Source organism: Nasonia vitripennis, chromosome 2 (assembly GCF_009193385.2).
Source record: "Nasonia vitripennis strain AsymCx chromosome 2, Nvit_psr_1.1, whole genome shotgun sequence".
Lineage (NCBI taxonomy): Eukaryota > Metazoa > Arthropoda > Insecta > Hymenoptera > Pteromalidae > Nasonia > Nasonia vitripennis.
The window spans coordinates 21217321-21238660 of NC_045758.1; the positions used below are offsets into that span (position 1 = coordinate 21217321).

The 21340-nt window shown below is 36.3% G+C and overlaps 5 protein-coding genes across 20 annotated transcripts; 2 read left to right on the forward strand and 3 right to left on the reverse strand.

Moving 5' to 3' along the window:
- Window positions 1–216: 216 nt before the first annotated feature.
- Window positions 217–3314, reverse strand: LOC100116554 (cytochrome b reductase 1). Of its 7 annotated transcripts, none has more exons than XM_032596417.1 (6): window positions 2142–2979; window positions 1955–2024; window positions 1543–1761; window positions 1239–1462; window positions 995–1155; window positions 217–924 (listed from the first exon to the last, which is right to left on the reverse strand). In XM_032596417.1, exons 2-6 carry the CDS (start codon window positions 1992–1994, stop codon window positions 765–767), a joined length of 804 nt encoding a protein of 267 aa, XP_032452308.1. In that variant the 5' UTR covers window positions 1995–2024; window positions 2142–2979; the 3' UTR covers window positions 217–764. The 7 variants fall into 7 exon arrangements, with proteins under 7 accessions (XP_032452308.1, XP_016837722.1, XP_032452309.1 ...); XM_016982233.3 differs by having other exon boundaries at window positions 2710–2971; XM_032596418.1 differs by lacking the exon at window positions 2142–2979 and adding an exon at window positions 3081–3268 and having other exon boundaries at window positions 219–924.
- On the forward strand, window positions 2329–9050 carry LOC100113804 (60S ribosome subunit biogenesis protein NIP7 homolog). 2 transcript variants are annotated; one of them, XM_031924156.2, is made up of 5 exons: window positions 2329–3591; window positions 3728–3953; window positions 4027–4167; window positions 4242–4361; window positions 8608–9050. In XM_031924156.2, the coding sequence occupies exons 1-4, from the start codon at window positions 3536–3538 to the stop codon at window positions 4359–4361; spliced, it is 543 nt and encodes a 180-aa protein (XP_031780016.1). In that variant the 5' UTR covers window positions 2329–3535; the 3' UTR covers window positions 8608–9050. The 2 variants fall into 2 exon arrangements, with proteins under 2 accessions (XP_031780016.1, XP_008209166.1); XM_008210944.4 differs by lacking the exon at window positions 8608–9050 and adding an exon at window positions 4595–4853 and having other exon boundaries at window positions 2332–3591.
- Window positions 4409–11401, reverse strand: LOC100116583 (polypeptide N-acetylgalactosaminyltransferase 1-like). Of its 8 annotated transcripts, XM_031924151.2 has the most exons (11): window positions 8713–8829; window positions 8507–8600; window positions 6897–8435; window positions 6631–6819; window positions 6362–6528; window positions 6099–6273; window positions 5703–6033; window positions 5440–5625; window positions 5111–5359; window positions 4876–5022; window positions 4409–4791 (listed from the first exon to the last, which is right to left on the reverse strand). In XM_031924151.2, the coding sequence occupies exons 3-11, from the start codon at window positions 7067–7069 to the stop codon at window positions 4642–4644; spliced, it is 1767 nt and encodes a 588-aa protein (XP_031780011.1). In that variant the 5' UTR covers window positions 7070–8435; window positions 8507–8600; window positions 8713–8829; the 3' UTR covers window positions 4409–4641. The 8 variants fall into 8 exon arrangements, 1 of the variants encoding a protein (XP_031780011.1); XR_004344544.1 differs by lacking the exons at window positions 4409–4791; window positions 4876–5022; window positions 5111–5359; ... (1 more) ...; window positions 5703–6033; window positions 6099–6273 and adding exons at window positions 9073–9199; window positions 9289–9358; window positions 9430–9685; window positions 9941–10033; window positions 10601–10975 and having other exon boundaries at window positions 8507–8994; XR_004344546.1 differs by lacking the exons at window positions 4409–4791; window positions 4876–5022; window positions 5111–5359; ... (1 more) ...; window positions 5703–6033; window positions 6099–6273 and adding exons at window positions 9073–9199; window positions 9289–9358; window positions 9493–9703; window positions 9941–10033; window positions 10601–10731 and having other exon boundaries at window positions 8507–8994.
- Window positions 11012–12980, forward strand: LOC100116620 (COMM domain-containing protein 3). Of its 2 annotated transcripts, none has more exons than XM_001601020.6 (3): window positions 11012–11408; window positions 11954–12225; window positions 12293–12980. In XM_001601020.6, exons 1-3 carry the CDS (start codon window positions 11279–11281, stop codon window positions 12461–12463), a joined length of 573 nt encoding a protein of 190 aa, XP_001601070.1. In that variant the 5' UTR covers window positions 11012–11278; the 3' UTR covers window positions 12464–12980. The 2 variants fall into 2 exon arrangements, with proteins under 2 accessions (XP_001601070.1, XP_016837723.1); XM_016982234.3 differs by having other exon boundaries at window positions 11191–11408; window positions 12008–12225; window positions 12293–12672.
- Window positions 12574–21247, reverse strand: LOC100116657 (polycomb group protein Psc). The gene is made up of 6 exons (XM_001601046.6): window positions 20543–21247; window positions 20235–20353; window positions 20010–20162; window positions 19559–19932; window positions 17116–19357; window positions 12574–16385 (listed from the first exon to the last, which is right to left on the reverse strand). Exons 2-6 carry the CDS (start codon window positions 20350–20352, stop codon window positions 14866–14868), a joined length of 4407 nt encoding a protein of 1468 aa, XP_001601096.1. The 5' UTR covers window position 20353; window positions 20543–21247; the 3' UTR covers window positions 12574–14865.
- Between the last annotated feature and the right edge of the window lie 93 nt (window positions 21248–21340).

Below are 21340 nucleotides of genomic sequence, written 5' to 3' on the forward strand. Positions count from 1 at the left end.
TTCAACAATAAGGAAAATGACGTTTTAAGCGCGCAAATTTTATACTTGTCTTGTTTTAAGAAATTGTGCACATTTCTCTTACGAAACAAAGAATTATACCTTCGTGTATCGATTATACAGTAAAATAAAAAATTAAATAACGCACGTGTTGATCAAGTGGACAAATTTTTGATATAGGTTTAAGGGTATATAACAATTTAAAAACTTACAACTGGATCGTAAATATAATATATATATATATATTGTTTCAGCACTTTGTTTTAATTATAAGGTAGCACCATATACAATAAAAAGTAATGTACAATACAAAATCTACCTAATACATGAAAGACAATTCTTATTTTTTCTGTTTATACTTTCGATTTCTTTGGACTTATTCACATAAAAATATGTATTTAAAAAAGATCATTGTTTAAGCACCATTTGGGTCAATTACTTTGAACATATGTCAGCAGTTCACAAGGCAAGAACGTAACATAAATACACATTGTTGTTTAGTTTGTGGAAATATAACTAAAACTATGATTCAAAAGCTTTTAGTGGTACGAAATTACGATTTGAGTTAATTTATGAGTCACGTGATCTTAAAACTTATGAATATTGAAAGAGTTTAAATGTTGCACAACAAACATTCTCTAAAAGTATTTAATGTATGCAACTACGTTGATTTAAAATAAAGTATAATAAAAATGTTTAGTTACGTTTGAGTTAAATAAGCTGATGCTTTGTTGAGTGATTCATAAGTACTTAAGAGAATAATATCCTCATTCGTTTCTACCAGTTAGAAGTATGTCGTCTTCAGGGCGAGGAAGTCTTCTGTATCTTTCTTGAGAAACTATATATACAGTAAGACCACCAAAAATAACAAAAACAAGACCAATGATGTTAACCAGAACAGCTTCACCTGGTAATTCAGCATATGATCTGCAAAATAATTAATTGATTTTCAGATGCTGATAGGCGTTATTAACTAGGTATCATAAAGTCAACATACGATTGAAGAGCAAAGAATGCTTTTTCCGTCAAACCCATCAAGCAAGCAGCAATTGTTCCAATGAAGGCAGCTGTACCAAAGTATACATGTACAGGTAAATAAGCACCGCGTAAAGAAGGTTGAGCCATTGGATAAAGGAACGACAAGAAACCTGCAAGCCACTGCGAAAATATGAAAATTAATAACAGGTTTTATTTAACATAATTTTTTCTCCATAAGGAAATAAAAATTATTTTTGAAATACCTGGCAACAGAATAGAATCACACTGGTCAATCCCACCCAACTATGTAGTGTATACATATTTGGAATCGGAGATAGAACACCATCTTTTTTGTTTAAGTTATGACTATCAAACACTGCAACAAGTGCTACAACCGTTAATAATACTGCAAAGATCATAATTCCAGAATGGATTAACTTTAGGCGCCTTTTGCGAATTTGTCTTTGCGATCTGTATATTAACATTCCTAGGAAAATAAATTTCATTTAGATGTTTCATAAAAAAAACCTTACAACTATAGTATTGAACAATGTATAATATTATTACCATTAGCATATAGAAAGACAAGACCAATTGTCATCAAAAGAGGATGCCAATTGAACTCCAAGCCAGGATTTGAGGTCCAAGAGAAACCACCTCGATAGTGAGCAGTCCATATTGCCACTAATATTATTAATAATCCACCAACAGCTTCGGTTGTCCAGAATAAAATATTAAAACCTTCTAGGTTTTCAGTTTGCGTAGGCTCACCTATTTTATCCATGTCTGCAAACAGAGTCACAAAGCTATATTTAAAAGAAGCATAAAATATAACTACATGCATCTGTGTTTATGTGCAAAGGCAAGTATAAATTTTATGAATCGGGAAGCAAAAAAAAGCAAAATAAAAAAACTGTAACATCAAAAGCCATTGTTAATTCATGGTATAACAACAGACATTTGGTGTTAGTAAACATACCTTCACACAACTCATACTCATATGGGTATTCGTTAGACATATGGAATGATCTGGTTTGGTGCTACAAGAGCTGCATAAAATAAACATTGTTTACGATTTGTGCAAGGTGTGCTTTCTTCTGACAAAAATTAAAATATCCAACAGAAATGAAGTTAATGTCTTGTACTATTATACATACTGTACATACAAATATTCAATGCCAGTTGCTCAGTTTGTTAATTCAAAAATGCAATTACGTGACTCATGCCATTCTCACAAAACTCCACACAGGCAGTAAGTATGGGTGTTCTTGATTGGGGGAAAAAAAAAATGTACAGCGCAAAAACGCACGGATACGATTGCTATACGGGCGCATCGAATTTCTATGACGATAGAATATAAGTACGTGCGGCGGCTATACACAAAGAAAAGAATCGATTTTGCAATTGTCGCTCGTAAAGTAGGTGTATAAGGTATATTAAAAAACAGACACAATAACAGACAAAGGCTCGCCTTAAGGCGCGCGAGCGGTAAGGAAAAAATGTGTATCGACGTAACGAAGGTGGGAAGTAAGTACGGCTACTACTCGTGAACTAATGCCAGGCAAAACGAGGAATAAGATCTAGTTTCCGAAATGCATGCTCGTCGACTCGATATAACTGACTTTTTATCTTTATCAATACATTAACAACAGCAAGCTACAGAAAAGAGCAAGATAAAAGCAATAATTGACGGCTTTGAATTAAGCGTGATATGATACTACAGGTACACATTACCTGCATTGGGTACCGTAAGCACTGTGCAAGTATATCCTCGAGAAGCAACAGCAGCGCGGACAATCAACAGGTGAGCGCGAGTGAGAGGCTGCTTCGCGACTGCCGAGGGAACTGGTGGCCGCGCGCCAGATCCGCTGGCAATTTACAATCGATTTTTGGACGAGGATGCAGAGAGTCTAGAATATATACGGGGGAATGGAAGCTGATGGAAGTCAGCAGCTGTTGCGTATGTGCGGGTGGAGCGCGCAGATAGAGGGAGCGTGCGCTAATGTTTCATTTCGTATTCTGCGGCACGCATATGATGTATCTATAGGTATACACTGCCTATAGTTATGTATGTACGTGCGACCAATCGAAAATAAAGTACGAACCAGGAAGGCGTGAACAATACGAAGGCGCTTTACGCAGCCGCGGAGACTCCGATTCTTTTATTATCGAGTTACTCGGCATTATTTCATCAACACCGCCGGCTCGACTCCTCAGAATTTCATAGGAATGTGCAATAAGCCAACTGCGTCTTAGCCACCGCCGATTCCTCGCCTATATACACGGCACTCGTGGAAAATATGCGAGGACAGGAATTGTACCAAAAATTCAGTGATATAGCTATAGCGTTTGTATAGAGCTGCGGGGGACGGATAATAAAAGAGGGCGCGTCGCTCGCACAACATCATCGGGTGTGTTACTGCAGTGTTCCCCGAACTTCAAATCGGCTTGAGATTTCTCACGTGTCTATTCTCAGCAATTTGACTTTGCGGCTTTTTTTATTGTTTTTCTCGCGGCTTGTGCAACTGCGTCGTTGCGTGATCGCGATAAGCAGTACAATATGAAGCGTCTGTCCGAAGAAAGGACGAAGCTTGTGTTCGAGAAGCTGGCCAACTAGTAAGTACAATGCGGTCGTGATTCCTTGCAGGTTATGTTTACATGCGTTTTCTTCGTTGGAAATTGCGCGAAAATCTTGTTTTTTTCGAAGTTTGATGAGTCGAAATTTTTCACCAGTTGTTTCGTTTTATTTCAGCATTGGGGACAATGTCAAATTTCTCATTGACAGACCGGACGGTACATACTGCTTTCGAGAGAAGAAAGACCGAGTGTACTATGTGTCAGAGAAAATTTTGGCTTTAGCGAACACAGTTGCACCGGAAAATTTGATGAGCGTTGGTTCGTGTATCGGTAAATTTACGAAAACAGGAAAGTTCAGGTTACACATAACTGCTCTACACTATTTGGCACCTTATGCGCAGGTAAATAATTTTCCCGCTATGTTCTAACGAAATTACTTGACCTGCTCATCAAAAAGAATTCAATTTGTTTCAGCACAAAATATGGGTCAAATCTTCTGCTGAACAGCAATTTTTATACGGTAACCACGTCAACAAAGCTGGCTTAGGAAGGATAACGGAAAACACAACAAAGTACCAAGGAGTTGTGGTGTATTCTATGAATGATCTGCCTCTGGTAAGGATTTGACGAATTTAAAACTTGATATAAACCAACAAATGTCATAATATTTGATTTATCTTGTACTTTAGGGCTTTGGTGTTGCTGCAAAAGGTACAGCAGAATGTAAACTAGCAGATCCAATGGCAGTAATCGCTTTCCATCAAGCAGATATTGGAGAATACATTCGAAGTGAAGACACTTTACTTTAGGTAAATTTATACCTTATTCTAAGAGTTTAATAGGAAAAGACAAAGAGCAACAGTTAGAAATTGATGTATTGTAATAATCATTGATACATCATTGTTGACTTGATAGATTATGTTAAATCTTCATTTTTATAAAAAAAAATTATTTATAATATAATAAATTCAACAGTTTTTATAATAAAATATTATAAACTATCTTTCAATATTAGTATAAAAATATGAGATAAATATTTCAGCTATATTTTATAAGCTGCCTCTTAACTATGCAACAATCAACTAGATTTTATCTAGGGTTGATTTTATCGCCATAAAAATCAAACTGCCAAAATTGGTCGGGTGAGTCAGAACAGGCAGCAGCTAACACATCTTCCTTAGTACGTATGCCAGTAGCATCAAGGCATAATCCAGTCCTTAAATGTAGGATTTTTCCATCCTGTATTATGAACAATTATAGAAATTCGTTATTACTTATAATTTCATAAAGAAATGAAAGTTGATACATTTTTAGTATATTTACCTCAGTCAACATCCACTCCCTGTCATTTTCAATTTCATCACAAGCTTTCATAGAAACTTTAAAAATATCTTTTGAATGTTCATCTTCAACCACAGTGGCACAGGTGTCCTCTCTTCTTAACTCGCCAACTTTGCTCAGTGAAAAATACTTGATTCATGGAAAATGTGAAATTTGAGTGCTTAAATTCTACTTAATTGCTTTCAATTTAAAAAAAGTATGAAAATTCTGAAAGTACCTGACTTGGAAAAAGTTGGGAATGACATTCATACACTCCTAAGTTGTATGGTTTTTCTTCGTCATTTTGCAAGTTATCTAAGCACAAGTTTCCTTTCTGCACTTGCACTCTACCAAATGCTTGAACATTCTCATCTGGTATAAATTTTTCAGGATAAACATTATCCAAGTACCACTTGAAACTTTTACATTTTAATTTTTCACGCAAATTCACGCGTTCTTTTATATCACCAATGAGCTCTGGTTTATCCTGTTGCCAGAAAATATGCATTTTTTATTGGTACAAAAGATTAATGGTATCAAACAGGACTGATTAATATTTTGTTTTACCTTATATTCTTCACGGTGCAAATAATACAATCTTTTGTAATCATCCATCCATACATTTGCTAATCTTGCAGTATTAATACCGTGAGTATCTTTATCCATTGGAAATTTATAAGGCAAAAAATTTCTAAAAACATGTCCAACTCTTGAACATGGTATAGTTTCAAGTACTCCACCACACTGCCATATCTGAAATAATTTTATTAGGTATTTTAATAGAAAAAATTGTAAATCACCTTTTACCTAGCAGTAACCCAATTACGTACTCTAAATGACATTTCAAGATTCTCTCCTCCCCATCCTTCCATTTTATCATCATAACTGCCTATATCCCAGAAATATTTTCTATTGATTGCAAAAAGACCACCAGCCATTGTAGGTGACTTAACAGGAGAAATAGCAGAAGTCTTAGACTTCAGATCTGCTTCTTGTATATTTATCCACGTAAAATGGCCAGACCATGTAAATCCTCCAACTTGAAAAAATGACGGTTCATCGCTATGCGAGTATTCAAAAGTTTCTTCTGATATGTTATCAATTATTGGAGTCACAACTGCATTTTTCTTTTCTTTTATTCTTTGCAGTAATGGTTCTAACCTGTGGAAAATTTTTTTTATTATAAAAAAGATTTGATCATTGATTTTTCTTGATAGAGGACTAACCATTGCTTTGTTACTTCACAATGAGCATCTAGAAACATTAAAACATCACCAGTTGCACTCTTTGCTCCTTTTAATCTTGCTCGCACTAATCCTTGCCGTTCATCTAATCTTAATAATTTAACTTTTTTAGGTAACCGAGTTTGAATATAATATTCCAAAAGACCTAGTAATTCTTCTACGATTTAGAAATTAAATTTAGTTTTAAATTTATATATTGTTAATAAATGCTAACCTATTGTAAGTTTAAAATTAAAGCTCATTACCTTCGTTACTTTTATCATCGACCAGAATAATTTCTTTTAAAAGCTTTGGTGGGGTTTCTTTAATAACGCTGTAAACCGTACGTAAAAGAACACTGAATGCTTCATTATGAAAAATTATAATAATGCTAGCCGAAGGCAACACACTATCATATGTGACATTTTTGCAGCTGCAATAAATATAATATTAAAAAAATGAAATTTTTAAAATGAACAACTTTTTACTTTTTCAACTAATAAATGAGATGTATATTAACCAAAATACTACTCACAGTGGATCTCTTACATCGGGCAGTTTTCTTTGAAGGGGTATTTTATTAGATAAAATAATATTAACTGCTTTCTTTTTAAGGACTTCATTTCCTTTTATTTTTTCTTCACCACTTAGATATGCAGGTCTACCATATTCACCTAATTTTCGAGAAATACCTTGTACGTATTTTGTGATCCAATCCTCATACCTTCAAATTACATCAAAGTTTTTAAAAAGAGCTATGAAAACCAATTTGTGTATTTAAAAAATGCAAATGAAAATTACCTTTCATTCGTTTCATAGTTGTGACTGTTGTGAGTAATATTTGATAAGAGAGTTTTTTCCTCATGAATATTATTACTGTTATTGGCCAGTGAAATTCGCTTGATAATGATGTATAAAAGGATTGCATAAAAAGTGTATATAATACATCTAATTTTGCACCGCAAAATTCTCATCTTTTCTCAATTTTCATGGTCGGTTTCGTTGGAATGTCAAACCATTTCCATCCGCGTTTGATTTCTCCTTTTTTACGGGAGGTAAAAAAGTGAGGTTAGAGTACATAAACAACGCACACTATACATGTATATATAAGTGAGCAAACAAGTTGTTGACTGCATGCTCACTGCAGGCGCTGCAGATTTCGCTTCCTTTTAAAATGAGAATTGAATGCACAAGTAGCTGCGCAATAATTACTGTACTTACGGGGTTTCATGCAGCTTTAAAATAAAAAATAAATGAAAGAACAGTTTGTTGGTATGGTTTGTAAAATAAGAGTTTATTTTCACTTTTTTACCAAAATCAAAATTGATATCATTATGTTTATAATTTATTACCAAGATAATATTGAAAAATATTGTTGTTTTAGTTTTTTAATTTTAGGTTCATACAAATTTATGTATGTATATGTATAATTTTTTTGTTTTTAAAAATATTTAACAATTTAAGATACTATTATTTGGGCTTGTTCATTCAATTAAATAATTAATTAATCTATTATATATACTATCTAAAGTTTTCAGTAGTATGGACCTCTGGTTTCTTTTTATTATTAAAGTAATTTTCAATTTCTGAAAATGACTTACCAAGAGTTTCTGGTAAAAATATGTATACAAAACTTGCAGCTATTAATGACGTAATACTAAAGAAGAAAAATACACCTTGCGCTCCCATATAAGCCATCATAAAAGGATAGCTCTTAATCACTCCAAACATCATTATATATGCAATAGCTACCATAATACCTCCCATAATTCCTTTGACTGATATTGGAAACAGTTCTCCAATCAAAGTCCATGGAATAATAGTAAATCCTATAGAACTTGTACACACATAAAAAAGCACTATTACTAGAAGAACCCATTGCTGATTAGCCATAACTTCTTTGATATGACCATTCTCATCACAGGATGAAGTCAGATATATATACATAGCCGAAAAGAACATAGAAAATGCCATTCCTAGACCACTTGTTATACATAGTATACGTCTACCAAATTTCTTGCTGAATAAGGCTGTGAGAATGCTCATTAAAAAACGTATGACACCAAGAATAACCATTGCACCATATTTATCTAAACCTTTTCCAAAATTACCTCCAATATTCTCAAATACAGAAAGTGCATAAAATATTATTACGTAAGTTCCTGCGAGTTGTTGTAGCAGAAATATTATGAATAACATTATTGTTGGTTTGTAGACATTAGGATACTTCAATTGTTCATAAAGATAAAGACATTTTTTAGAAAATGAACTTGTCTCATCATCTATGTTTCTATAACTTTGTGAAATTTCATTAATTCGTTGAAATTCTTGTTGAAAACTCTGCAAAATTTACATATTAGTAAAAAAACAATTACATTTTACAAATTTGTGTTAATATCAGTAAAACTTACTTGTTCAGACTTATTTAAACGCCTTAGTACAATTTCAACTTGTTTTTTACGTTCAGTTAATTCTACTTTTCCAAAACACATTATCCAATATGGGCTTTCAGGAATTAACATTAGAAAGAAGAAAATAAAAACATTCATTACCAGGAAAATAATGGCAATTTGATGCCAAGTGAGCCAAACACCCAAGCAATAAGTGATTAAAATACCCAGTGAAACAAAAATTGAGTTGAAACATAATAACATAGGCCTAATTTGGGGGTGTGTAATTTCTGATATGTACACAAGACCAACAGTTGATAGACCACCTGAAAAGCCAGCTATCATTCTGGCTATGTAAATTAAGCTCAAGGAATTGGCTAGTGCCAATAAAATCCATGATATTATGCTAGGTATACATGATGCCATGCAAATTTTTTTGCGACCATAGTTATCCATTAATGGCCCCACAATAAAGGATCCAATGGGTAATGATAATGTAACTAAACTTGCTGTTTAAAAAAATGATGTCAAATAATTCAATAAAATGTTAATTCAAATGAAAAAAGGAAAGAAATTCAATACATTACCGATCCAAGATATTTCATTTTTTGTTATAATAAAATCTTTATTTAATCCATCCTCCAAAATTGTACTGTATGCCATATTCACTCCAGCTTGAATAACAGTACAATGGATCATGCAGCTAATAATTATCTAGAATGAAAAAAAAACAAATAGAAACAATAATATATAAAAAAAGAAACAGTTAAAAAATAAAAATTTTATTTTAAGACTAGTTTTACCTGTGGTACAACCTCTTTGAGAGAGATTTTATGCTCAAAAGTTTTATCAAACCCATCAGGAAGAAGTTCACTAAAAAATACTTTTCTTATATGAAACAACATAGTTATAAATTTTATTACAAGTACAAAAACTATTTTCACATTTTTAATGACTTTGCAATAGAATATTAAACAATCTTTAAGTATATATAACTGTCATGCCACCTTTAAAGCTAACTATATAATGATCAATCTGCTTTGCACAGTTTCAAGGATAAGGCTACCATACATATACGTTTTTCTAGAATATATGCATTTGAAGTGGCCTTCATTAATTTATGATTATGAGCAAAGTCTTTGCCAGCAAGTGAAAGGCAGCACTGTTCCTGCGTTCTGTTGGAGTATCACCAATAAGTTACTGCAAAAAAAAATATATCTAGTCTAGCATGAAAGAAGACTATATTGTCTATTGCTCCATTGAAAGTTAGCTAAGACAGTGCAAAAATGAGAAGTAGTTTGTGAGGTGCCCATTGTTACATGTGATAACTAAAAGTGCAAACAAAATGTGAAAAAAGTTTCATTTTTAATCTTACGTATGTTGCTTATAACAGAAAATCAATCAAATTACAAACCAACAATGTACAAAATATTCAGAATAATAGTTAATACTTACTCTAGTGGATTTTCTTGGTCCTTAGTTTTTGAATCAGGCGAATGAATATTCAGCGAAACTTCCTCAGGTGGTACCTCTTTATTTTTGTCCATTCTGAAAAATAGCAAATTCACAGTTGAATTAACTGGCATCAAGAAGAATCGACATTGAATCAAAGTTCAAGGTAAAATCAGTCAACCGATCCATATAACATGCAATTGAAATTAATAGAAAAATTCTTTTGAATTCAAAATAGTGAGCTTAATAGATGAATGAAAAAATAGTTGGAAATATTTAGAAATACTACTTAGATTCGAATTTATTTATAACACAACTTATTCTTTAAAAAAATGTCGATATGTGTAATTTTCATCAACTGAGAAACAGATTTGTAAAATAAACTAAGAAAACGTCGCCGAAGACTACGCTATAATGCCGATCGACGGTGATAAAGCATTTTTTCTAATTCCACACTAATCTGTCGCCCCTTGCGTAAGTTAAAATGACAAAACCATGATCAAGGCTTTTTACGGGTACTTAACTTTAATATTTTTTGCCTTGCGCTCACGTAGCAGACGATTGATCGTCTTTCAGGAGAACGAAAAAGAAGTCTTACGTATTCAAATGTATAGGTATCAGATACGGATAATAAATATAAATAAGAGTAAATAGTTTACTCACTTATCTATTGCGTAGGCGAATCTCGTGACGCTAGATTAGTATTTTTCATGTACACATTGTTGACACTTTCATAAAAAACGGCACCACCGTCACCGCACGCAAATTATCTGACCGAGTCACGACGACTCTAGCTGCTCCAGCATCGCTGGACCAGCAGCAGTTACTTTGAAGCATTTAAAGTATAGATATTTATAAGAGAGTTGAGTTGGTTTGGATCTCTATCTTCTACGCTCCCTAATAGGAGATAAGGTAGGGAAAGACGAACGGACCAGGTACAGAGAATAAAGACAATGCTGAGAGCTGATTGTGACCAGATTATAATTATTTATGTACAGGATGACTAGGTCTGTTCGACCCGGCGGCCAGGCCGTAACTAATTCACGTCTCACGAAAGTGACAAAGCTTCTAAGCAGCTAAGCTCCCCTCGCGCTCGCCACGTCGTGGTGCTCCGCTAAGCGGCGCGTCGGGCCGCATGTGGTGGTAGGAGGGGACATATATATATATATATATATATATATATAACTATACTACGGCGATATTTAGTATTACTATACCTATACATTATATAGCACGCGTGCGCGTGCTCAGTGTATACTTATATATATACCGGATCAGATGATTCGGATTCTAACCTGGTGTAGTGTCATTGTTACGGTATAAGAGTGTTCTTGTATTACCATGGAACTCCCAGAAAGCAAAGTAAAATGTTTGGTGAACGGACAGAATTTAAACAAATTGGACGACGAAACGTTCAATGAAATATTGAGGCTTGCTGAATCTCACGTTTGCGGAAAAACTGACACTGAAGGTACATACACACATATACTTATAGCTGCTACTGCAACGCCTCTGCTTTACTGCAGTTGTTTTAATACCTATTGGCAGTGAGACAATCATTATTGCATAATTTTGACAATATAAATTTGTAGATCCATGCTGCAGCTTTTCCAAAAAATTATTAGTCTCTGGGACAATCATAAATTATTTATTAATGAACTCAAGTAACCCTTCTGACTGTTTTTGGTTTATCTGATATAAACATACATATGTTTACAATTAATGCATTAAAACTCATTAATGAGCATTTGCATTATTCATTACATCCTTTCTCCTCAACTGATACTTAATTTAATTCTTTATTTAATATAAATGTTAGTTGTTTAACTAAAATCTACATCAAATATTATTGCAAGTATATTGTGTGTCAATTTACTCATTCTATTGTAGTATTTTTTATACATAATGAGTAATATTTGAATTTGGATTATTATTGTTGACCATGATAACCATTTTAGTAAATAACCGTATCAATCAATATGATAATATGCATAAATGATAACTTATTGTTCGTAGCACTCACTAAACTATATGATTCTAAGCCGGATATTGTTAAATCTGCTTATGCAGATATCACAAAGTTGCTTATTGAGACTGCACGACACGATACAAGTTCTGAAGAGCTAAGCAGTCTATTAAGATGCACTACCTTAAGTAAAACCTATATCGATAGATTCTGCAAATTTTATGGTAATCATAAGGAGCAACTTCAAGAAAGTTTGGAATCAATTGGTAATAGTTTGCCACACATCATTGACGTAGACTGGAGACTGGATTATTGCATTAAGGTATACATTTCTATATTACAGGTATTTATATTAAAGAAAGTCAACTAATTTATTTTTCTGTTTATAGTCAAGCATAAACAGTCCTGCTGGAGTTCCTATTTATAATGTATCACTCAGTACAATCAAACATGGCAATATTGAAAATGTTAAATTTACATGTACGGTACAACAATTACAGGAATTAGTTTACAAATTAAAAGATGCAGCTAGACATACAGAAAAGCTGACAAATTCTTAAAAATATTTATCAAGGATCTTTTTTATACTTTTTTAAGAATTTGTATATATATTTTTATAAATAAAATGGAGGAGCATAGTATAAGTCAAATACAAAAAAAACAACAGCAATACTGGTGCATTCTATTATATTTTTGCATGAAAGAGGAAAAACATCTCCTGATCCATATGTAATAACTGATTAAAAATACATTACTCTCCTGTCAAATATTTATCTAGAAATTAATATCTTCAGACAACAAAGAAAGATACTATCAGTATGTCCTTAAGTATTAAATACATAATTATATTAATAATATAATAATTTTCAATTATCGCTTCATATATAAATTCTTTAAACATGATACACTATGTACAAATAAATTGGAGCTGCACTCCATTCTAAAAAAAGAAGGATAAGTGAATCTGTTGCATTCATTACTGGATTTTCGTTTTTCATATCGCGTTTTACACATGCTGTCAATAGTTTTGTTCAAACACATTTTCCGCATCTGATTCGCTTCCCAAATTTTTCATTATTTAAAAAAAGTACGATAATATATAATTTCGTCAATCTTTTCTTTTTTTACGGGCGATAAATTCTCCTAAATTTAGAAGAAAGATACTCTGTTTTCAGCGGAGAAAATATCGCATGGTCCGTTTGCATGAAAACGGTTTAACGATCACAGCGTTAGATTATTATTTACTAGAGTCGTGCAATACAAGTTGCAGATTTATCATCGAATAAATTTATTGTTCCGCGTCCATTTACTCAATATAAGATAAGGCCTCGGGCATTTCACTACTACATCTCTTAGTCCTCGAATATTTTGAATATACATCGTTCATAAAATGTCATACACCTCTTTTTTTAGAAAATAAACTTCCGTTTTTATGCAATTATTAATATTTTAGAGTTTACCTAAACACTGTAATATTGAAAATTAGTTTATTAAAAAAAGGTAATTAAAACATTTAAAATCTATGCTTTGATACGATAAGATAAAAAATATTCGAGGCTGTAAACTATACAAATTTGTCAACCTATGATATAAAAATGCGTTTTTTAAATAACATTATATTAATTCAATAAGGTACATCTAACACTTTAATATTTATTTTATAACCACTTGACTTGATGATCTCTATGAACGTCTATAAACAGTTAAGAAACGGAAATGATTTTGTTATATTTATATATTCAGTTGATTGACAAATTGTATGCTATCAAGTGAAGCGTATAAACTGAAGTTATGACTGTTCGTATTTGCGCAAGACGAATAAATTCGTTTAAAACACTATAACTTACAAACAATTAAGTTAACGTACAAATGAATTACTAATCGCTGTAGTAATATGACTAAATTATTTAAAATTTATATGTTAAAATGTAATTAAACATATGTTACATTGTTTCAATCTCATTGGTTGGAAAATAAAAAGAATCCATTCAAGCATTTAAATTGTATAAAATTTAGCTTGATCTGAATTTTGTTCATCAGTTAAAATTTTTAAAGGATTATAATCAAATATTATTTGATTGCAATTATAACGAACTACACTTGTAGACAATGTTCCACTTTACGTTTATTTACATTATTACCTATAAAAAATAAGGACTCGTTTTGTGCATCTGATATTTAAAAGAAATCGAACAGTTAAAGCTTCAGCATTGACGCAAGTTCAGAAACGACAGATTCTAGGTAGACAATCTATAAAACGAATAGACAGCGATCATCGTTTTACATATGTGTATACGTGTGTACAATATTGCGATTCGACTAACGAATTCTCTGAAAGCATGTAAGATTGTGTTGATTCGAGTATATGACTATTTAAATAGTTGTTACAAGCGATGCATCGCATTTTGTCACTTTTCTCGTCGATATAAACAAATTATGCGCGCGTCACGCCGTACAAGGAGCTACCCATAAACGTAAAAGATTATTGAATAGTAGCTGCCCTTTTAGGCTTTTAAGGAAGCAAATGTAGGAGTTCATAAAAAACACCTTATCTAAAGCCTAAAAAAGTAAAACAAATAATGATAGAAAATTACGTTCGCTATTCTTTTGAGTCTCGCTCGTGCTCGATGAAGAAAAAGTTGCTGTTTGTTAATGTATATAATGGTGTGACTCGAAGTTAGTGAAGACTGCAATATAATATTACTGTTTAACAATCTTTTACTGGCCAATAAACGGCCAAATCATCGGCTAAAGAAAATAAAATATCAAGTGCTCAACAGATATTCTGGATAAATGCTGTGCTCAACACAAGATGCCATAAGAATGAAATTCGATTCGCATTAATAAAAAATTAAACGATAGATCTCGATCTTTGACTCATATTTACAGAAATTTACATCAGCTTACATTGAACGTTCTTCCGTTCTTTCGAATACCTGTCATTGGTCAATCCAAAAGTGAATTACGACTCTGCTTTTTCTTTTTGCGCATCCGCGACGATTTTCTTTCCTTGCAGCGTTGTCGCTGCATCTCCCGTCTTTCCACCTTCAGTATTTTGTAACTTCTGCTGAGGAGCAGTTACACTTTGTTTTGTTTCAATCTTTTCTTGGGGTGCTTCTTGGGCGACAGTCTTACCGGGCGCAGATTTCGACGGAGATGCTGCTGAGTTCGACTTTTCGCTTTCTGTTGCCGCATCTACGACGCTGCTTTTATCCTCGGTAGGTTTTTCAACTTTTTCTTGTTTTTCTTGCCCAGCTGCATCAACCTTTGGCTTATCATTGTTCGTCATTGTTATCGTAATACCTCCATTCACCTTAGCGTGGCTCTTTTCGTCTTTGTCTAGCTCTTTGGTTACGGTAGTTGTTACTGCCGTTGTCGTTACAGTTGCCGCTGTGCTGATCGCGATCTTCGCCTCCTGTTGTGAACTTTTGTTGGTAGCGTCTAGATCATTGTGCTTTGTTGATGTCTCGCCACTAGTTTTTTGGACTTCAACACTCGGTGAAGATTTTGCCTTGTTACTTATTTCACTGCTCTTTTTGGCTATTTGAGCTGACTGCAGCAAAACTGACGCATTCTGATTTGTAGCACCGGTATTATCCGAACTAGGCTTGGGAGAATCGGTCCTTGTGAGATCGTAGATTTTAGAGTCGCGTTGTGCAAGGCCTTTAGCAAGCTGAAGAGCTACACTGTCGACCACCGAGGTTGACGTCGTGCTAGTTGTCGTTGTCGTAGTCAGTTTCACGTTTGTAGCACCAGCTCCACTGGGTGAAGCTGAAGATGTCTTGGGTGACTTTGAGGAAGCAGAGGAGGGAGAAGACGCAGATGGAGATGAAGCTGTAGGCACCGGTGATGAGTGGCTGCTCGGTGGTATCCGTTGGACAGCAGGGGCATGTTGCTGTTGCTGTTGAGCAGTGACACCGGACGAAAAGCTAGCAGTGGCCGCAGCTGCGGCTGCGGCGGCAGCCACTGCTACACTTGTTTGAGGCTGAGTCATGTACCCAGACCGCTGATAGAATTTGTTTATCGAGGGCGGCATACTGCTATGGAAGGCACTTGGGGGCGATATGCCGATGGGCGATCTGATGAGAGGATTAGAGAAGCGACTGGCATCAGTGAAAGTCGGTGGGAAATGCGAATAGATGAGCCGGGGATTAGTGTTATGCGTCTGCGAAGGTATGAACGGATTCGTTGAGAGCATGTTGACCGGAGAATTGCGAGGCGAGATCGGCGAGTTGCTGTTACGGCAAATGTCACGTGGCGTGAAGGGGCTGTTCTGATAGCTGCGAGCTGTTGGCGAGTAAGGTGGTGGCGAAACAATCGGCGAATTATTAGGACTTGAGACGATGGGTGAGAGTGTTTGCGGATCTATCTTCATCATGCTCATTGTTGGGCTATTATTCTTCGTGCTTGTAGATTGATCCTTGTCCTTGGACTGTTCGTTAACTACACCGTACATCGGTTTCACACCTGACGCTGGATTACCTGTGATTGTGAAAGTTTTTAAGTTAGATACATATTGTGGCATAATTTATATTTACATAAACAAAACTTATAAAAGTATAGTCATAATTAATTCAGTAAATGCTACAACGTGCAAAACTACATTTTATCAAAGACTGAACTATAATAGCCACTTTATTCCCTGAAAAGCGGGACTAAAATAGCATTTTATTCCCTCATATTTTTTTTCCCGCAAAATGCGAGAATAAACTAAATTTGTGGGAAATAAACTCTTTATACCCGCAAAATGCGGGAAATAAAAACTTTATTCCCCCAAAATTTGAAAAAAAAATTGAAAATTTTGAAAAAATGTTAGAAAGTAGAAACATTTATTTATTTTGTATAAATTATCAAAATGATTGTTATTTTGTTTTATTATATATGAAATAAGTATAATAAAATAAATAGGAAATAATAACAAACGTATATTTTCATTAAAATGCCGATAGCTAAGTAGGTCCCACTTTTCAAAAAATAAAGTGGCTACACAGTTCAGTCGTGAATAAAGCACTATATGCAACACGAGAGTAAAGTCGATTATTTACTCGGGTGATTCTCACCCGAAGGAATAATCGACTTGAGGGAACCCCTCAAACTCTCATCCGTGGGAATAATCAACGACTTTACTCCCTTGTTGCATAATGTACTATTCTTTACTTTGTTGTTTTGTTTTAAGAGTTAATTGCCTACAATTAGGAATATTAAGAATTACCCAAATAACGAGGCATGTTTCGGATCTTGAAAATTTTTGCCTGCTTTGATGCTGGCTGCTTGGATGCAGTACCGCTACCATCATTCATCCCATAAGCTGCCTGTGCTTGGTTTTGCATCTCCTTTGCTTGATTTTTGGCTGCTACATAGTTGTTTTTGGAGAGAGTCGGATTCCAGGACTTTGGTGGATCACGAAGCGTTTTGTAGCCAACTGCCTGTGAGTGCTTTTTCTGAGACATCTTCTGCATCTGAGGTGTCATTAGAGCAGCCTGCGAGGACACCAAAGCCGTAGCAAGCCTCTTGACGCTGTCTTTAGCGGCTTCGTTACTGGCATGAAGTGCTTGACTGTTGCTTGGTGTATAGATCGGCACGTTCGGGATGTTTGGTATATGCTTGCCGCTACCGTGGATGCTCTCGTTTACTGGTGTCATCATAGTCTTCTTCGAAATTTTCAGCAAGTCTGGAACCTCGGGTTTGTTACGTTGTAGCTGCTGCTGCATCGCATCGATCTTGCTCTTTTCTTTGGAGCTTTCGCCGATCTTGGCACATATGTCGTTGATCTTGGATCCGCTGCTACTTGCATTACTAATTTTGGCGCAAATCTCGTTGAGTGTTGTGCCCTTTGAGGTCTTTGCCGGTTTCATAAGTGAAATAGGTATGGCAGCTGGACACGGCGGTACCTGCGGATACATGTTAGATGTGCCAAAGCCCGGTTTCGTCATCGCCTGCTTGCTCGGGCTATTACTGTAGTTTTGAGTAGCACTTGTGTACACGTTGTTCTTCATGGTTGTCGAGATCGAGTAAATGCTCATAGACGGAGTCTGGATGTTAAATCGTCCCATGGAACTAGACGGACTCGAGGCTGTAGTCGAGCAGACAATATCCTTGCCTATCTGAGGCATACCAGGCATCGAACGCAGCTGTATATCTGGGCTCATCGCGGTTTTACCGGACGAGTTCTTCGAGCGCTCGGCCATCCAACTGTTGAGATTCACTTGACTAGGCATCGTCGTAGACACATGCAGTCCGATCGAAGCAAGGCTCTCAGTACTGGGCGCTGCTACAGTCTGCAGAGCATTATTGTGCTGCTGCTGGAGTTTAACAGACGTTGCACAAGTGTCGATCGAAGTGGAAGGTGCTGTCACATATGTTGCAGCTACAGAAGAGCCACTAGTTAAACTGCTAGCGATACTAACTCCCGAGCACGACACCGAGGTAACTGCAACTTTTGATGCATTCAATTCTGTGACTGGAGTATTTGAAGAGCCTTCAGATGGCTTAGCTTCTGACTTTATAGTAGTTTTCGGTGGTTTAGTGTCGGTCGTTTTCACAGGAGACGTTGAAGTAGCTTTTTTGTCTGCTACTGATGATTTTTTTGAGTAAGTATTGTTAACTTGGCCGACTTTAGGCTGAAACTGCAGTTTTGCACTAAGCGCGTTTATTTTGGAACCGGCACTCGGCGATCCTTTTGCGTCATTCGACTTAGCGTTAGGCTTTGCATTCGCCTCTGCTTTATTTTCGTTATTTATAGAGTTATTATTTGTTAAGTTTTGTTTGCCTTCCGAGCGCTTATCAGCTGTGCTTACGGGTTCTGTTTTGATTTTCTCCAGCAGCTGTTGCGCTTTTTGTGCTTGACTTTTGTCACCAGTACTCGGCGTTTGGGCAGAATCATTCGGAGTTTTCGAAGAATTATCGTTTTTAACGTTATCTGCTTTCATAAGTTCGTTCGACAAATCGCGTTGATCAATTGATTTTACTTCCATCTCTTCACTTTTGGAATTATTTTGAGACGCGGAGATTGCACTCAATGACACATTACTTGATTTCTCTTCATGCGCTTGTTCACTTTTTTTGGCTGAACTGTCTTGTTGCACTTTTTTGCTTTTTGAAGACGTCGCACACGATTTCACGGCTTCCTTCTCTTCCGTCTTCATCACTGTTTTATTTACATTGTAAGAGTTCGAGGCTGCCTGATCCAGGCCACTCTGTTGATTAATCTCATTGATTTTTGTACTCTTTTTTGAATCTAAACTCGATATATCCATGACGCTCATCACCCCGGTTTCAGAAATCTTAAGTTGAACTTCTTTCCACTCGCGTTTTATAGATTGTTCATTATCTTTCGACTCAAGTTCCATATTACTATTAGAGAGCGACTGTTTGAACTCATCATTGTCCTCTGACAATTTTATTCGTTTTGAAGCTGATTCAAATATCCTATAGCTTAGGTGAAGTGGAACTTTCTGCAAACAAAAGAAGACAATGTGTGAGCAATGTTTGTCTAGCTTTTAACATGTATTTTTAAGTTGTCTTTCAATTTTGAATTCATACTACTCGAAGTCAACAAACTGATAAACAAAACTAACATTCGAGTGATGAAAAAATAGCGTTTTCAAATAGAGCATTCACCATTAAAGAAAAGTATCAAGAAGGTTAAAACTTACTCTTCTCCAATGATAGATATACATTATGTCCATAAGTGTATAGGTAGCACATAGCGGTGCTTCTTTGTACATGATATCTACTCTATGTGCTTCGCTTAAGCCATATTTTGCCCTGATAAGCTTTTGAAGATGAAAAACTGTGACAGCAGCTGGACATCGAAGATATCTCCTTGGTAAATGCTTCGAAGCTGCCTCTTTATCATTCTCTGTTTCTTCTGCTGCCTCTGGACTGTAGTATTCCAGAGACAAACTGAGTGACTCATCTGGAGAATAGATGTAGCTTTCAACGGGTTCTCCCCGAGCTTCGGGTGATGTAACACTGTTTTTCTCTTCTGGGTGCTTGGCATAGAACTCTTTTCGACATCGCATTTCATCTAATTGGAAAAAGAAACACAGTGCTTTTAATGAAAGAAATATAAACGAACAATTAAGTTTAGTGAAAATTGCTTACTTTGGTAGCAACCAGGTACCAATTTGTATACAATATCTTGCAATGTCTGATCAGGTCTGATGTTCGACAAGGGCTTGTTCTTGTGTACTTGAGCATCGCACACGGGACAGAACTTGTTGCTCTCCAGATACTTGACGATGCAACTCTTACAAACTACAAGGTTCAAGAGCAAATAGTAGAGAAATGAAAAAGCAAAGTACCTGAGTAAAAGTTATTGGCACTCACATGAATGTAGGCACTCGATAATGGTGGTGGCATCTATGAAATAACCACCACACAGTTTGCAGGTCAACTGCTCGTTGAGCGTTGAAAGATGCAAACGTCCTCCACTTTGGCCGGACATCCTGAGAAAAGAGAAGCAATCAGTGAGTAAGCAAGAAGCCCCGAGAGCCCACAGTGGTAAACATCAGAAGCAGCTGGTGGCTCTGATGAAGTGGAGCAGCATTAGCAGTAAGCAGCCTCCGCGCGCGACCTAGCCTATAATTGCGCATACACGTCGGAGCAGGGAGTTGAAGAACGGAGCAGCAACTTACTCGGTGCAGCGCTCGCGTGAATGTCGAGTGGTTATTGAAAACTGTCCATTCGGCGAGCAGATCCTCCTCTCCTGCCTGGTGCGCGAAAGTCGGTAAAGCTGGGTCTCTCCTCCGCTCGGCAGCAGCAGCAGCAGCAGCAGCGGCAGCTCTTATACGCAAGCTTGGCGCAACGCTAGAGCGCCCGACTACTACTTGTCATCGGGGACAAACAGCAGCCGCGGCGAAGCCATCGCGGCGCCCCCGTTTGTGTAAGCTGGCGTTGATGCTGACGGAGAAGACGAGGCTCGCTGCTGCGTATCTCGCGCACTACTGACGCGACGAGAGAGCGAGAGAGGAGAGGAGAGTCGCTAACGGGTCTCTCTCGGGCGGAATTCACGGACTCCTCATGCCGCGGCTAAATAGGCCAGAGAGCAGCAGTGCCGCGCGACACGCACGGCTCTTGTCTATACAGCAGCTACCACGGCCGAAAACTGCGCTGCGACTGGCTGCACCGAGGCACTGCACTGGCCGAGTGTGAGTATGTCCGTGTGACTGTTGCGGGGTATATACTACTGTATAGTATCCTACTGTTTCGATGGCTGATGGGGGCCGTCGTCGGACAAAATGGCGGATAAACAATATAAGTGTCGCGCGGAGAGCTCTGCCGCGCGCCGAGAGAGTGGCCGACTGCAGCCGCTGGTGTCTCGGCGCGGTCTTTCCCGAGGATCAGCAGCAGCAAGCAGCAGTCCGCGAGAGTATACAGAGAGAGTTGGTGCTTGCGCGCGCGTATACTCTCCAAGTCTCCACTACTGCGTGTCC

What these genes read in the sequence shown, in the direction of transcription:
- LOC100116620 (XM_001601020.6), top strand. Translation starts at nt 11,279, where the DNA reads ATGGAACTCCCAGAAAGCAAAGTAAAATGTTTGGTGAACGGACAGAAT. An exon ending in CGGAAAAACTGACACTGAAG is followed by an intron (nt 11,409 to 11,953) that starts GTACATACACAC and finishes TATTGTTCGTAG; the next exon opens with CACTCACTAAACTATATGAT. An exon ending in GACTGGATTATTGCATTAAG is followed by an intron (nt 12,226 to 12,292) that starts GTATACATTTCT and finishes TTCTGTTTATAG; the next exon opens with TCAAGCATAAACAGTCCTGC.
- LOC100113804 (XM_031924156.2), top strand. Translation starts at nt 3,536, where the DNA reads ATGAAGCGTCTGTCCGAAGAAAGGACGAAGCTTGTGTTCGAGAAGCTG. An exon ending in TTCGAGAAGCTGGCCAACTA is followed by an intron (nt 3,592 to 3,727) that starts GTAAGTACAATG and finishes GTTTTATTTCAG; the next exon opens with CATTGGGGACAATGTCAAAT. An exon ending in CTATGAATGATCTGCCTCTG is followed by an intron (nt 4,168 to 4,241) that starts GTAAGGATTTGA and finishes CTTGTACTTTAG; the next exon opens with GGCTTTGGTGTTGCTGCAAA.
- LOC100116583 (XM_031924151.2), bottom strand. Translation starts at nt 7,069, where the DNA reads ATGAGAATTTTGCGGTGCAAAATTAGATGTATTATATACACTTTTTAT. An exon ending in CCCGATGTAAGAGATCCACT is followed by an intron (nt 6,529 to 6,630) that starts GTGAGTAGTATT and finishes TATTTATTGCAG; the next exon opens with CTGCAAAAATGTCACATATG. An exon ending in ATCTTGAAATGTCATTTAGA is followed by an intron (nt 5,626 to 5,702) that starts GTACGTAATTGG and finishes AAATTATTTCAG; the next exon opens with ATATGGCAGTGTGGTGGAGT.
- LOC100116657 (XM_001601046.6), bottom strand. Translation starts at nt 20,352, where the DNA reads ATGTCCGGCCAAAGTGGAGGACGTTTGCATCTTTCAACGCTCAACGAG. An exon ending in GGTACCTGGTTGCTACCAAA is followed by an intron (nt 19,933 to 20,009) that starts GTAAGCAATTTT and finishes TTTTCCAATTAG; the next exon opens with ATGAAATGCGATGTCGAAAA. An exon ending in ATATCTATCATTGGAGAAGA is followed by an intron (nt 19,358 to 19,558) that starts GTAAGTTTTAAC and finishes TTTTGTTTGCAG; the next exon opens with AAAGTTCCACTTCACCTAAG.
- LOC100116554 (XM_008210854.3), bottom strand. Translation starts at nt 3,159, where the DNA reads ATGCCGAGTAACTCGATAATAAAAGAATCGGAGTCTCCGCGGCTGCGT. An exon ending in GTATTGTTCACGCCTTCCTG is followed by an intron (nt 1,762 to 3,080) that starts GTTCGTACTTTA and finishes CTCTGTTTGCAG; the next exon opens with ACATGGATAAAATAGGTGAG. An exon ending in TGTCTTTCTATATGCTAATG is followed by an intron (nt 1,463 to 1,542) that starts GTAATAATATTA and finishes TTATTTTCCTAG; the next exon opens with GAATGTTAATATACAGATCG.